General features: G+C 34.8%; 1 protein-coding gene across 4 annotated transcripts in view; it reads left to right on the plus strand.

The window, feature by feature from the left end:
- The window catches only part of LOC131038708 (protochlorophyllide-dependent translocon component 52, chloroplastic), an 84,461-nt gene that overhangs the window by 34,644 nt on the left and 36,372 nt on the right, over positions 1-13,445 (plus strand). For 2 of the 4 annotated variants that reach the window (XM_057971233.2, XM_057971237.2), the window contains exon 6: positions 2,823-3,010. In XM_057971233.2, coding sequence (XP_057827216.2) covers positions 2,823-3,010 — 188 coding nt within the window. Of the gene's footprint in view, positions 1-2,822; positions 3,011-8,161; positions 8,610-13,445 lie in introns of those variants that run through there. The other 2 variants (XM_057971234.2, XM_057971235.2) reach the window with 2 other exon arrangements.

Below are 13,445 nucleotides of genomic sequence, written 5' to 3' on the forward strand. Positions count from 1 at the left end.
CATTAAATAATGCTTATATTCATTCAATGCATTCTGTTACTACTCGGTTGTAACTCAGTAAATACTGAACTTCACTTGGTAGAGATTCTGCCTTCATTAACCGATAGCGATAACCTTAGGGTTTCATCGACTAGGTTCCTTAGGGTTTACCGACTAGGTTCTTTGCTCGGTAACATAGTATAGTATTAACCTTACAATCAACAACATATGTAGGATATCAAAACAATCTAAACATCATGATCTCATCATTGTCTAACTTGGTAATAGTTGCCCATTGAATAACTTATTCCTCCCCTTATTCATCACATTCTTTCTATGTCTTTTACCGACATCTTTATACTCACCAAATCATACTTCTTAAGATATGGCAACATCATACTGAATTAGAAAATCAATTTCTTGACATCAATGACAAAATACTAATATTAAGACAGTAAACATCCTTAATCAGTTATATCCATAATCATCAACAACCTTCTCAATATCCTTATTGAAATGCCAACAATCCCTTATTGTAATTGGAATGCCAACAATCTCCCTCTGTCTGTTATAATGCCAACAATGTTGTGTTACTCTTGTTGATTGGTCTAGATTGATCTCCTTGAGGTCCCTCCTCACTGATGACTACTTCAGTTGTTGGTGCCACGATCCCTGTTGTGGGTGGTTTTGTTCCTCCAAAACCTCCTTCTTTTGTTGTTGGGAGAAGTTTTGCACACATGGCTAGATCTATTGCTCATCCTCATGCACAAGGGAATTTGTCCACTTCCTTGTGCCAAGACCTCCCCTATTGTGGTCTATGGCCAGGAGGTTGTGGAAAATGTTGATTTTTACCAACGTTGTGCTTTGGTTTGTAGATTTGCTGGGTTTTAGCCTTCTCTTTGGGACCTTCATTATTGGGTGAGTGATTCCTTGAAGCTTTAGTTTCTCATGGCATTGATCTTTTTCCTTGTCCTAAAGGTTTTTTCATTTCTTCCTTTACTTCTACTCTTGATCACGATTTGGTTCTGGGTAAGTTGTGGGATTTGGGAGATCATTCTCTCTCTATTAAGCTTTGGACAATTTCCTTCAATCCTCTTATTGAACCTCTTACTGTTTGTCTGATTTGGGTCTGTCTTCCTAATCTTCCCATCCATTTCTGGGACCCTTCTTGTTTTGAGGCCATTGGTAACTCCTTTGGCAACTTCTTAAAGGTTGATGATGTCACGAATTTCATGCATCATTCTACCTTTGCCTGCCTATTAATTGATATTGAAATATCTCTTCCCCTCCCTAGAGATGTGGTTCTAATGGTTGGGGTTAGGACATGGACTCAATCATTGGATTAAGAGGGCCTCCCCTTTTGCTATCGAAGATGCTTCTTAATGGGTCACTTAGCTTCAGACTATTCTCCCACCTGCCGAAGAGGTGTTGCAGCTTGGTGGAAGGATGCTACTGAAGATCACTTGACGGTCAATGCTTTTGAGTTTGATTCTATTGACTCATCTTTGGAGGATGATGTCTCCTCCCGAGATGGGGTGCCCCTTACTACTAATGTAGCCTATGTCGACCCTCTTGTTACTATTGTCATGATCTCTTCCACCCCTTGGCTCCTACATCTGTTGCTCCTACTCTGCAACTCCACTCTACTCTTGGAAATTTTGTAATTGTTGTTGTACTGCAATATAGTCTACTATTGTTCTTCAACAGTAGCCTAAAAGTAACTCTATGGGGTCCTCCCCGCCTTATTTTTCTTTGAATGTTCTTAATGACAATGTTTCCTGAATGCTTATTTGTCGCAAGTGGAAGGGAAATTGTACCCCCCCTTTCGCAAACCCCTCTTTGTCAAGTTTTGGGTGTTTCTCCCCACCCTTGAGTTGGGTTTTGGGTTGTTACAAGTTTGACAGGTTTGTTTGGCCTATCTGACCTTGTTTGTTTGGGGTTTGTACCCCTACTTAGTTTTTTTGCCACCTACGGGTTGTTGTATGCCAATTGATAGCCTTTTGACTATGTGAAGGGTCGGCACCCTTGTTAACGCTGCTTTTATAATTAAAAACAATAAAATAATTTTTAAACCATGTGATAGCTTAGAACATGAAACTTACCTATGAACTCTATTTTTAAATAATTAAATATATAATAAATATTATTTATTGAACACATCTTTGAAGAAATTATTTTTAATTTTTTAAGTCGACCACAAAAATTCTTTGTGCAAAAGTGGCTACCTTATTATGAGTTTAATTTCTAAAGAAAGGCCAAGTTTAATGTTTTATTTTTTATATATATTAAAACCAGCCAAAACCAAGGGGTTGGCCCAAATACAATCACATTAACAGTAGAAGAACAACTATTAGCAAAAAAACAACACAATCACAGCCTCCTAAAACTTTCTATCAAAAACTTTAAACATGCTACCCATATTAACAAGGGGTCCAAGTTCAATGTTGATGATGTAAAAGATATTTTTTTATTAGCTTCTTTTAGTAATTAAAAAATTATCGATTCCCCTAAAAGAAAAAATTACACCATATAAAATGATCTCAATATTTCTAAAAGATAAACGTGAACCTTGAAACAATATTAAATAATTGTTGTGCTACTTTGAGCATAATAAAAGAATTAAGATATCATTTTAATTAAAAATTTTAATGAGAACCAATTAAATTAATGGTCTAATTTTATTTCCGACCTTAAGAAATTATATGTAAATTAGAAATATTATTATTATTATTAAGTATTTTGTGAAATTTAATTTTTTTTCTAATTGATGACTAATTTATTCTTTGAATATATTAAAATTATTTTTACTAATTGTTAAAAGATCTAATTTTCTCTTATTATAGGAACATATACTTCAAGAGCATGCAGGAGGGAAATGGGAAAAGGCTTGTTATGTGCCTACGAAAGGAGATGCATTTGTGGTTGCATTTAGAAAATGGTTGAAACGACATTCTAATGGTGGAGTTCCTTGGGAAGAGAAGCTCAATAACACACTTCCACCAACCCCTCCAAAAGAGCAATTAATGGACAGGTATCTTTTTATATTTTTGGGAGAATCCATGACAACATTATTTAAATAGAAATATAAAGAAACCAATAATTTATAATTATTATGGTTTAAAAATATATATTATCTTGTGGTTGTGGTTCTTTCTTATATGTTGTTTATTCATTTTTTTAGTATAATTTTTATTTGTTTTCTTTCATTTCAATTGTTTTAGTACGATATATATTTTTACAATGTTTTCTCAGATTAAAGTTATTTTTAATAACTTAGATTTAAGATTTAATTTATATAACAATCATATATTAATAAATTATCATCTTCATATCCTATTACGTATAATATTGTAAGTTTAATCAATTCCATCCTCTAAATGTATACACCATTGCACATACAACTATTTCTATTAACTAAAATATTATGAAGGGTCATACCTATTTTAGTATTAACAAAGTATGATATCATAGAAAATGTGTGTTTCAATTGAATGCATTAACCATGGAATCCTAGTTCAAAACAAATCGCTAGAATTCTCTATACTATTTATTTACTTTTTGAAAACTAGGGCTCTTTTTCACCTTATCACCTTCTAATTGTAATTGAGTACATAAAGCCTCATTCACTAAATTTTTATATATTTGGTATATTCATGTAATATTTACTTCTTTCACTTATTTCTAGTTATATCTAGCAATTAGGGAATTATGAAAATATCATTGCTACATACACAAAAATAACCAAAAATATGATCATAAAGGAAGATCAAGAACATGCCTAGGTTGCATGCCCCTTTTATTTTCTATATTCATTATTTCACTAAAATAATAATTTATGTTTCGTAAAAATCGATCTAATTCTTATGCCCAATATGTACATCAATTTCATATGTACCCACTATTTTATATGCAAGACATGATTCCAACAACCATAATGATATGTAGAACTAAGTTATATTTCCACCTCAAAGAAAAATAAGAAAATTCTTAGGCCCTTTTACTTCATGCACTTGTCACAACCATAATTATAAGTCGTGTTGTCTTATTACATTGTATGAGGACACTTGTCATAGTCTAATTTAATCCTTGTATAGGGTTTTGGATTTAATATTTTTTTATGCTTTACATAAGGATTCATCATTCTTTGTGATTATTCATTGGGAAATTGCATCAATACAATTATTAAGTTTGGTTGATCTTTCTTTGTGATAGGTTTTTTACTTGCATGTGATTTTTGGGAGTTGTGAAATCAAATCCAACAAAAAATCTAACCAATAAATAGTGAGCCAATATTAAATATAGTAATTAAAATATTAAATGCTCCTCCCTTTTGGGATGGTGACACCTCAACACATTATCCACTAGTTACTATTTAATTAAATTCTCTTATTAGTCTAGGAAAGCTATAAAAAAATGTAAGAAAAACTTATGACTAAGGGAAAATAACTATTCCATGAAAAAAATAAAAAATTACATTAACACAACCTACAATATTTGTAGGAAATGCTCATAATAAATTTGGTTGACATTTATATTGATGCCAGTAGTTTAGATGTGTTGGTTAATATTCTATATTACATTCTATTTAGATTTGGATTTTATAAAGGAATTTTTGAACTCTTCAAGTAATGGCATCCATTGCCTGTTAATATAAGAAGATTTGAGAGATTGAGTGATGCAATACTATCAAATTGCATGATTGCATGACTCAATGATATTTTATATTTAATTGGATGGATTTCACTAGCCATATTCTTCAAATATTGGAGAGGGTAAGAATTAGGTACCTATGAATCTACGTGCAAGATCTCAATTTTTGCTTCTTTCTTTCCTATAAAATTATTTTTTCGGAATGGTTCCCTCAACTTATTAAAGCCCACAAAGTTGACCAAAGCAATGGGAAAACTATGAAAATAATTTAGTATGATGGATCTCTTGTCTTATATGCATCCATTTCTCTATCCCTAAGACAAAATGATAAGATTTTTTTTTTTTTTTCCATGAATTCAACTCCAATTTCTTTCTTCTTCAATATAGGAGCTTTAGTCAAAGTGGTTCCCATGAATTTTACCCTGCCTATACAAATTTATTTATGATGTGTTAGCAACAACAATGCAGGAAAACTGAGGAGGGGGGGGGTGAATCAATTTTCACCAAACTTAAAAAAAAATTAACCTCAACTTCAGATCTGATCAAGAACAACAATAACAAAGATAAACACCACGTCAACAACACACATAACACACATATTTTTGACATGGAAAACTCAGTTAAGGGAAAAACCATGGTGGGAACCTACCCACAATGAGATGATACTTTGCAATACTATGTGTAAATATTACAATGGGGAATGCACATGCATTCAAGCACACTACCTAGAGCTCACTGATCAAAAACAAAAAAGGCCTACAACCTTGGGGAAGTCTCACTACCTTACAAAGATCGCACACCAATCCAAATTGCATGAACTGGAAGAATAGCATCTCCAAATGCCCGATCATAGTTCCAGTTAAGCACATTGTCTGCTCTGCTACACTTCTCTTCTCTTCAACACCCTTTCAAAACATCAATTCACTAGTTTGCACATACAACATTTGTAGACACAACGTAGACACACAACTTGCATGATTACTATACTTATTTATACAAATCATAAGCCTTACTCTCAAGGTTGGCTCAACTCATAAGACCTAATTACAAAATTACATCACACGATACATAAATCAATATGCAGAACAAAACAATGTCGACAAAGACATAACATAGACCCAAATCAAATCCTCGAACACACAACACTACCGAATATCTCACCAAGATCATCCACAACACCCAAGAACCATCGAGTCGGCTAGAAAGTTCTATAACACGAAGAATACCACCTGACCAATAAAATCTTCAATAATGTGAACAATGAATAATGTAGACCAACAATACGCATAGCACGTGATCTAGAAACACCAACAAGCAACGTGAATTCCTCCGCAACAACTCGAATTACAAGAATCATCATCATCTCCCTTCCGGAGCTCAAAAACACCAACTGACAAACTGAAAGATTGCTTGCGAAGTTTCAAATCTTGAACCTGAAGCAGTCACCGGTGAGGAGGGACCTCAAGGAGATCAATTCGGACCAGTCAGCAAGAGTAACACAACAGAAACACACAGATATGATGGAGGCAATGCAAAACATATAGTTTTATTGCATGAAATCTTATTACATCTAACCGGTCACAATCAGGTTATAACATACCGACTCATAGGCTCGGTAGAATAGGTCACAACCGGGACCTTGAATCGAAAGATCTATCTTCTATTCACAGTCTAGCTACTTGATTTTCTTCTTCGTTTCATTCTAAAGCATAATTACAAATATATATATATATCGATCCAAAGGATCCAGTCAGCCCAAAAGGGATCAAAACCCGAAGAACAAGGCCTAACATGAAAATAACAAGGTCGGCCTCCGCCAAGAGATTCCTCCAGAAAATCTAAAGGATGAAACATAGATCACAGGAAAAGGTTAGCCACATGCCAAGGAACATTGAAATCAACACCCAAGGCTCCGCAAGCTTTGGACTGTGTTCCAGAAGATCACTAGAATAGGTCCAGGCAACCGGTAACAAGAACTGTCAATCCGGTAACAAGAAATTGTCATTGAAACCGGTAGCGATATCTTGTCGGAAAGTGATCCAAATGTGATGCAGTCTGAAAGAAAGAAATATGATCTAGTCTTCAAGTAGTATCCAACTCAACAGGATCCAGTGAGCCAAAACTGAGACACACAGAAAGGAAAACTGAAACTACAAACAAAAAGGAAAATGTTTTTGGTTGATGCAAGATTGTTGTGAACCGGGGATGCTCCTGCATCAGAACCACTCGAACTAAGGATATAGATGAATTTCCCAGACACTCTCCAAAATCCGCACAATATAATGAATCAATTCTGAAGCATTAAAAACCAGAAATCACAACTATGCAATACAAAACCAATAGAAAAACCAATCATCACACTAGAGCACATAACTCGATCAAATCATCTTTCAGAACACTAAAACACATGTTGAAAAAACTAAAGATACTAATCTCTTGAATTATTAAATCCTCATCAGCATATCTGCAATAAATCAACCAAATGAACTCTCTGCAACACTAAAACACAAGAACACATGAATATGTTGACATCAACGACAATAACACATTCCAACAACTCTAATATTCAACAATATCCCCCTTTGGAATTGATGGCAACATATGAATGTGAAAAAAAATCAATGCAAAGAAAGAAATCAACTCCAACAAACTCCCCCTAAGATCATGCACACATAGCTCTCTACCTCAAATAGATAAGACAGTTTTTCACATGCTTCTCTCCCCCTTTGACATCAATGCAAAAGGCACAATTCATTATTCTCTCACTCTTACCAAATAATATCTCCCCCTTAGAAACACACTCTAACAATTCTGATCAACTGAACCACACACTGACTACTCCCCTAGAGCAGCAACACCCACTCATCAATTCGAATATCAGGATAAGACTATGAAGTCCACCAGATTGATGCAAATCAATGCATCTAGTTCTCATCAAGAGGGGATATCACCCCTAACTTCTCTCTCAAATATACAAATGCATCCGTAGGCAAAGGCTTTCTTGAATATTAGAGTTGTTGGAATGTGTTGTTGTCATTGATGTCAACATATTCCTATATTGCAGTGAATTGGTTTGATGTAGAGAGTTAGTTTGGGTGATCTGTTACTGATGTGTTGTTGCAGTTTAATGTGTTTTGAGATACCTATCTTTATTTTATTCAGTATGAGTTTAATAATTTTATTTGGTGATTTGATCGAGTTATGTGATCCGGTGTGGTGGTTAGTTTTTCAGTGTTATGTGTTTTAGAGTTGTGTTATTTGATCCATATTGCTCCAAAATGATTATATCTTGAGTTGTAGATTTGGGAGAGTGTTTGGGACATTCATGTGTGTACTCAAATTGGATGGTTCATGATTTGGAGCTTTGCAAGCCAATCTTTCAGTTTGTCAATTAGTGTTCTTGAGCTTCGGTGATGGTGTTAATGATAAATCTTATGATCCCAGTTGTTGCGTTGATTTTGATGGAATTCGCGTTTCTTGTTGATGTTCTCTAATCATGTCTGATGCATTTTGGTGGTCCATGTTGATCGAGGTGCGCATTTTTAAAGATCGTATTGGTCTGGTGGTATTCTTCGTGTTATGCGACATATTCGGTGGTGTAGCATGTTGCAGATGATCTTGGTGAATTATTTGATGGTGTAGCGTGTTTGAGGATTTTATTTGGGTCCATGCTATGTCCTTGCCAACATTGTATTGGTCTAATTATGGATTTATGTATCATGTGATGTAATTTTATAATTAGGTCTTATGTGTTGAGTCGACCTTAAGGTTAAGGTTCATGAATTGTATAAATACATGTAATATTCAATTGTGAAATGTGTCTGCATCTACAAATATTGTTTTGATCCTTAAGTAGTTGAGGACATAAGTGAAGAAGTAGGAAAGAGTGTGCACAAGTGTGAAGAGAAGAGTTTCAATATGTGTGCTTAACTAGAACTGTAATCAGTCATTTGGAGATGCTATTCTTTCAGTTCATGTAATCTGGTTTGTTGTTCAATCTTTGTAAGGCAGTGAGCCTTCTTGTAGGTTGTAGTCCTTCTTGTTTTTGAGAAGTGAGCTCTAGGCAGTGTGGATGATTGCATGTGCATTCCCCATTATAATATTTACACATACTACTGCAGAGTATCATCATATTGTGGGTAGGTTCCCACTATGATTTTTCCTTTAACTGGGTTTTCCACATCAAAAATCCATGTTTTATGTGTGTTGTTGATGTGGTGTTTATCTTTCCTATTGTTGTTCCTAATTATATCTGAATTTGTTGTTAATTTGGTTGAGTTTGGTGAAAATTGATTCACCCCCCCCCCCCCCCCCCCCCCCGCCCTCTCAGTTTTCCTGGATTGTTGTTGCCCTACTACTAGCAAGCTTCATAAAGATATCTGTAATTTGTTCCTTTATAGATACATACTCCAATTGGCCTTGTTTCTTTTTCACCTTCTCTCTCAAGAAATGAAACTTGATTTATATATGTTGTCTTATAATGCAACACTGGATTCTTAGAAATATTGATAGCAATTGAATTGTCACAATATATAACAATAGGCTCATTATACACAACTCTAATATCCTTCAACATCTACTTCATCCAAATTACCTGAGTACAGTTGCTAGCAGTAGCAATGTTTATAGCTTCTGCAATAGATAAAGATATAGCATTATGCTTCTTACTTGCCCAAGAAATCAACTTCTTCCCCAAAAAGAATGCTCCACCGATAGTGCTCTTTCGGTCATCAACATCACCTGCCCAATCAGCATTTGTACATGCACTTAAAATGAAATCATCATTCTTCAAATACCACAAACCAAAATCATCTGTTCCCTTCAAATATTTGAATATCCTGTTCACAGCAGTAACATGAACTTCCTTAGGATCAACCTAGAACCTTGCAACAATACATACAGGATTCATAATGTCTGGTCTATTCTGAGTCAAATATAGAAATCCACCAATCATAGATCTATACAAAGTTTGATTGGCCTTCATATATTCATCATCTTTTTTCATCTTGCAACTGGTTACCATAGGAGTTCCAATAGGTTTGGCATCACCTAACCCAAAATTCTTCAGCAATTCCTTCACATACTTTGATTGATATATGAAAATGCCTTTATCAGTCTATGTAATTTCCAATCCCAAAAAGAGGAATCGTAGACATCTTGAACTCTTTTTGCATATCATCAACAAACTTCTTACTCAAATCATCATCTCCTCCAAAAATAATGTCATCAACAAAAACTTCAACAATCAAAATGTTATCATTATTAATCTTTAAGTATAAATTACTATTAGCAGTACCTTTACAAAATCCCAACTTCATCAAATACTTGTCCAATCTAGCATACCAAGCTCCAAGGGCTCGTTTAAGTCTATATATTGCTTTCTTCAATCCGCATACCATGTCTCCTTCATCTGTTAATGAAAATCCATCTAGTTGTTCAATGTAGACTTCTTCTTCCAACTCACCATTAAAAAAGACTGACTTCACATCTATCTGATATACCTTGAAATTCTTATGAGCAACATATGCAAGAAATAGTCTAATAGCTTCAATTCTAGCTACCAGAGAAAAAGTCTCCTCAAAATCAATACCTTCCATTTGTGAATATCCTTTACATACCAGTCTTTCTTTGTTTCTAACAAATTCTCCATCTTCATTCAGTTTATTCGTGAATACCCATTTATTACCAATTACATTCTTGTCTTTAGGTCTTGGAACAAGTTCCTGTGTATTGTTCTTCTCAATCTGATTCAACCCTTCTTCCATATGTTTTACCCAATTTTCATCTTTACAAGCTTCAACAACATCTTCAGGCTCAATCTTGGAAATCGGAAATGTCTCTTCAGCAACAATTCTTCTCCTAGTCATTACACCTTTATTTTTATCACCAATAATCTAATTCTTTGAATGATTTAATCTTACATATCTAGGGGTCTTCAGATTGTTTAGATTTTCAGTCTCTTAGACTTCTTCTCCACCAATAGCATCTAGAATTACTATCTCTTCTTAATCACTATGTTTCATGCTTTGAGTCTGCACTTTCTTTGAATTAGCATCTTGATCATCAGATTCATATCCACATGCTTTGATTTGCTTATGATGACACTCATCAACCTTCACATTTGCACTTTCCACTATTTTTCTCGATCTTTTGTTGTAACACCGGTAGGTCTTGCTATTAGTAGAATATTCCAAAAGGATTCCTTCATCACATCTTGCATCAAATTTTCCTATATCCTCATCTCTCATTTACCTCCAAAGATTCTAAAATAGCTAACTGTAGGAACATGACCAAACCATAACTTATAAGGGGTCTTACCGGAATCATGTGTTATATGCACCCAGTTGAATGTGTACACAATAGTGCTAACAACTTCTCTCCAATAGATATGTGGAGCATTTCCTTCAATCATCATAGTCCTAGTAGCATTTTAAATAGTTTTGTTTTTCCTTTCAACAACTCCATTTGACTGAGGTGTTCGCAGAGCAAATAGTTGTCTCCTAATTCCATGCCCTTCACAAAAGGAATTAAATTCATTGGAAGTGAATTCTCCTCCTCTGTCAAATCTTAGACACTTCAGCTTCAATCTTGTCTCTGTCTCCACTCTAGCTTTGAATATTTTGAATTTCTCTAGTGCTTCAGATTTCTCCCTTAGAAAAGTGACCCACGTCATTCTAGAATAGTCATCAATAAGCAACATAAAGTATTTGTCACCCTACAAGATTCTCACCCTAGAAGGACCACATAAATCAGTATGCACAAGATCTAATAACCCATTAGATGTATATTGTTTGCTCTGAAATGAAGTTCTTTTTTGCTTTCCCAATTGACATTCTTTACACATCGGATGAGTAGGATTCACTATCTTAGGAAGATCTCTAACAACTTGAGTAGAACTTATCTTAACCATGCAGTCAAAATTAACATGGCACATCCTCCTATGCCACAACCAACTTTCATCAATCTGAGCAATCAAACAACTTTTCTCACAAGCATTCAAATGAAAGATATTACCTTTATTTTTAGTTCCTGATGATACCGGATCTATACAAAATCGTACATTTCCCATTCTTTAACTGTAAATCATTTCCCTTATCAACCATTTGTCCAACACTCAAAATATTATGCTTCAAACCTTCAATATATAAAACATCATCAATATTATGCTTACCATCAAGAGAAATAGAACCTCTACTACAGATTACACAAGCTTTGTTGTCTCCAAATCTTACTACACCACCATCATACTTCTCCATATTCACAAATTTACCTTTATCGCCTATCATGTGATGTGAACAACCATTGTCAATCACCCATTCATCTTTCTCTTCAATCTTAGTAGCCAAGGCTTTCTCTTCAACAATGCAGCCTGTAGAATCAGCAGGTACTGGATCATCTTCCTTGATAGCAATGAACACAAATTCATCTTCTAAGTTCCCTTTCTCAAACTATCATCTATCACACCTTCATCATCAGCATAATAGCACTTCTTCTGATATCTATACTTAGGATTAGTATTGTAAGGCTTATCATATTTTGACACTCTTTCAGCTCTTTCCTGACACCTAGAAGCAAATTTTCCTATCTTATTGCATGAAAAACATTTCAAAGGTAACTTTCCTTCATACTTATCAGCTCCCTTAGGCAATCTTCTAGCAATCAGTGATTCGATATCTTCCAATTCTCTTTCTTATTCTTCTATCTCTCTCATCTCCCTTTCATATCTGGAAACCCTAGTTGAACTCTCTCCTGGATCATACTTTTGTTTCTCAGATACAATAGCTTTAAATGCAATCTCAGTTTTTTCATGTGATTATCCAAGTTCTCTCAATTCAAAAGCAACAAACTTACCAACCAACATATCTCTTGTCATAGTTGTCACAATCTAGATCTCATCAATAGAAACAACTTTATGTTTGTAAGCAGAGGCAAGGATATCAACACTTTAGCTACAATCTCATCTTCTTCAATGATTCCATCAGCACATCTAATGTTCAACACAAGATCATTCACTTTAGCCATAAAGGATGAAATATTCCCATCTTCTCCCGTTCTCAGCATCTCATACTTTCCTTTCAATCTCTACAATTTAGCAACTTTCACATGTTTACCTCCTTCGTACAAGGTTTCTAACTTCTCTCAAATCTCATGAGCAGTCTACAATCCCATCACATTAGTCATCTCTGAATCAGTCAAGGCACTTAGTAATGCTTCTTTGGCTCTTATGTTATGTCCAGTATCCTTGATCTCATTTGCAGTAACACGACCATTCAGAGGAACATTGTAGAGATTCTTTGTGATCTTCCAATAATATTCTCCAAGACATTTCCAGTGACACTCCATCTGGTTCTTCCATATAGTGTAATTAGTTCCATCAAATCTCAGACTCTCCTTCTTGAAAACAATAGTTGCCATCTCAGATCTCCTCAAGTGGTCAAACTTCTTCTAGATCTAGCCCTGATACCAATTATTGGCAACAACAATGCAGGAAAACTGAGAGTGGGGGTGAATCAGTTTTCACCAAACTTAAACAAATTAACCTCAACTTCAGATCTAATCAAGAACAACAATAACAAAGATAAACACCACATCAACAACACACATAACACATATATTTTTGACATGGAAAACCCGATTAAGGGAAAAACCACGGTGGGAACCTACCCACAGTGAGATGACACTCTGCAATAGTATGTGTAAATATTGTAATGGGGAATTCACGTGTATTTAAGAACATTGCCTAGATCTCACTGCTCAAAAACAACAAAGGGCTACAACCCTGGGGAAGGATCACTTCCTTACAAAGATCAGACAAC

This window comes from Cryptomeria japonica, chromosome 9, assembly GCF_030272615.1.
Source record: "Cryptomeria japonica chromosome 9, Sugi_1.0, whole genome shotgun sequence".
Classification (NCBI taxonomy): domain Eukaryota; kingdom Viridiplantae; phylum Streptophyta; class Pinopsida; order Cupressales; family Cupressaceae; genus Cryptomeria; species Cryptomeria japonica.